General features: G+C 31.8%; 1 protein-coding gene across 1 annotated transcript in view; it reads left to right on the plus strand.

Annotated features, from left to right (window-relative positions):
* The window catches only part of LOC110427613 (serine carboxypeptidase-like 44), a 69933-nt gene that overhangs the window by 47421 nt on the left and 21474 nt on the right, over nt 1–1038 (plus strand). The window contains exons 4-8 of the mRNA XM_021443155.1: nt 88–192; nt 284–376; nt 464–556; nt 730–815; nt 931–1036. Coding sequence (XP_021298830.1) covers nt 88–192; nt 284–376; nt 464–556; nt 730–815; nt 931–1036 — 483 coding nt within the window. The remainder of the gene's footprint in view (nt 1–87; nt 193–283; nt 377–463; nt 557–729; nt 816–930; nt 1037–1038) is intronic.

Genomic DNA, 1038 nt, shown 5'->3' on the forward strand with positions numbered 1-1038 from the left:
AAACTGATGAATCAATGTTAGGTAGCAACATTTATTTCTACGTATCGACAAATGACAAAAAATGTTTAAAATTTATTATATATTCAGGACCAGGTTGTGGTTCAGCTGGAGACGGATTTTTAAGTGTTGGTCCTTTCATTACTACTGCTAATGCTCATGGTCTCCAAAGAAATCCATATTCTTGGATCAAAGGTTTATTTATTTTTTTTTATGCTTGTGACTTGGGACTTGACATGTAGATTTGTTTCAATATCTTTTGACTTTTGATATGTACATATTTTAGTGTCAAATTTCCTATTCATTGATTCCCCTATTGGAGCGGGATGGTCCTATTCAAACACAAGCAGCGACTATGATGTTGGAGATGATAGTACTAGTAAGATCATGTTCAACCCAATATTTTCCTTATTTACTTTTGTTTTTGTCAATATTTGGTAAAACTTTCCTTCGTTGTTTCTTACAGACAAAGACCTGCTTACATTCATACTCCAATGGTTTGAAAAGTATCCAAATTTTAAGTCTAGAGATTTATATCTCGGCGGATCAAGCTATGCAGGTTTGAAAAAATAATCATTTTATTTTTCCATCCCAAAGTAAAACAAGTTCAGCGTAGATTAATTGATTTTAGACTTTGATGATGAATTAAGTAACATTAATGAAAATTAAAAGAAATTATGGTCCCCAAGAACATATTTCATTAAACTTATAATCGTTTAATGTTTTCTTCAGGACACTTCATACCCAATTTCGCTAATGCCTTGTTGGATTACAACAAACAACCAAACAAGTTCAAGTTCAATATCAAAGGATTGGCAGTAAGGAGAAACTCAATCTAACCACTCTAAATCCTTTTGCATAATTTGTTGCATAAATGGAATATTTGTCTAACAATTTTAGGTCTTCATTTTTCCTTTTTTGATCTTTAAATAGTTGGGAAATCCGCTTCTTCGGAATAAGCTAGACACTCTTGCAGTATATGATTTTTTTTGGTCACGTGGGATGATTAATATTAACTTGCACCAACAAATCTTGAAAGAA

This window comes from Theobroma umbraticum, unplaced genomic scaffold (genome assembly GCF_002168275.2).
Source record: "Theobroma umbraticum cultivar Fairchild unplaced genomic scaffold, ASM216827v3 scaffold_2.0, whole genome shotgun sequence".
NCBI classification, from domain to species: Eukaryota; Viridiplantae; Streptophyta; class Magnoliopsida; order Malvales; family Malvaceae; genus Theobroma; species Theobroma umbraticum.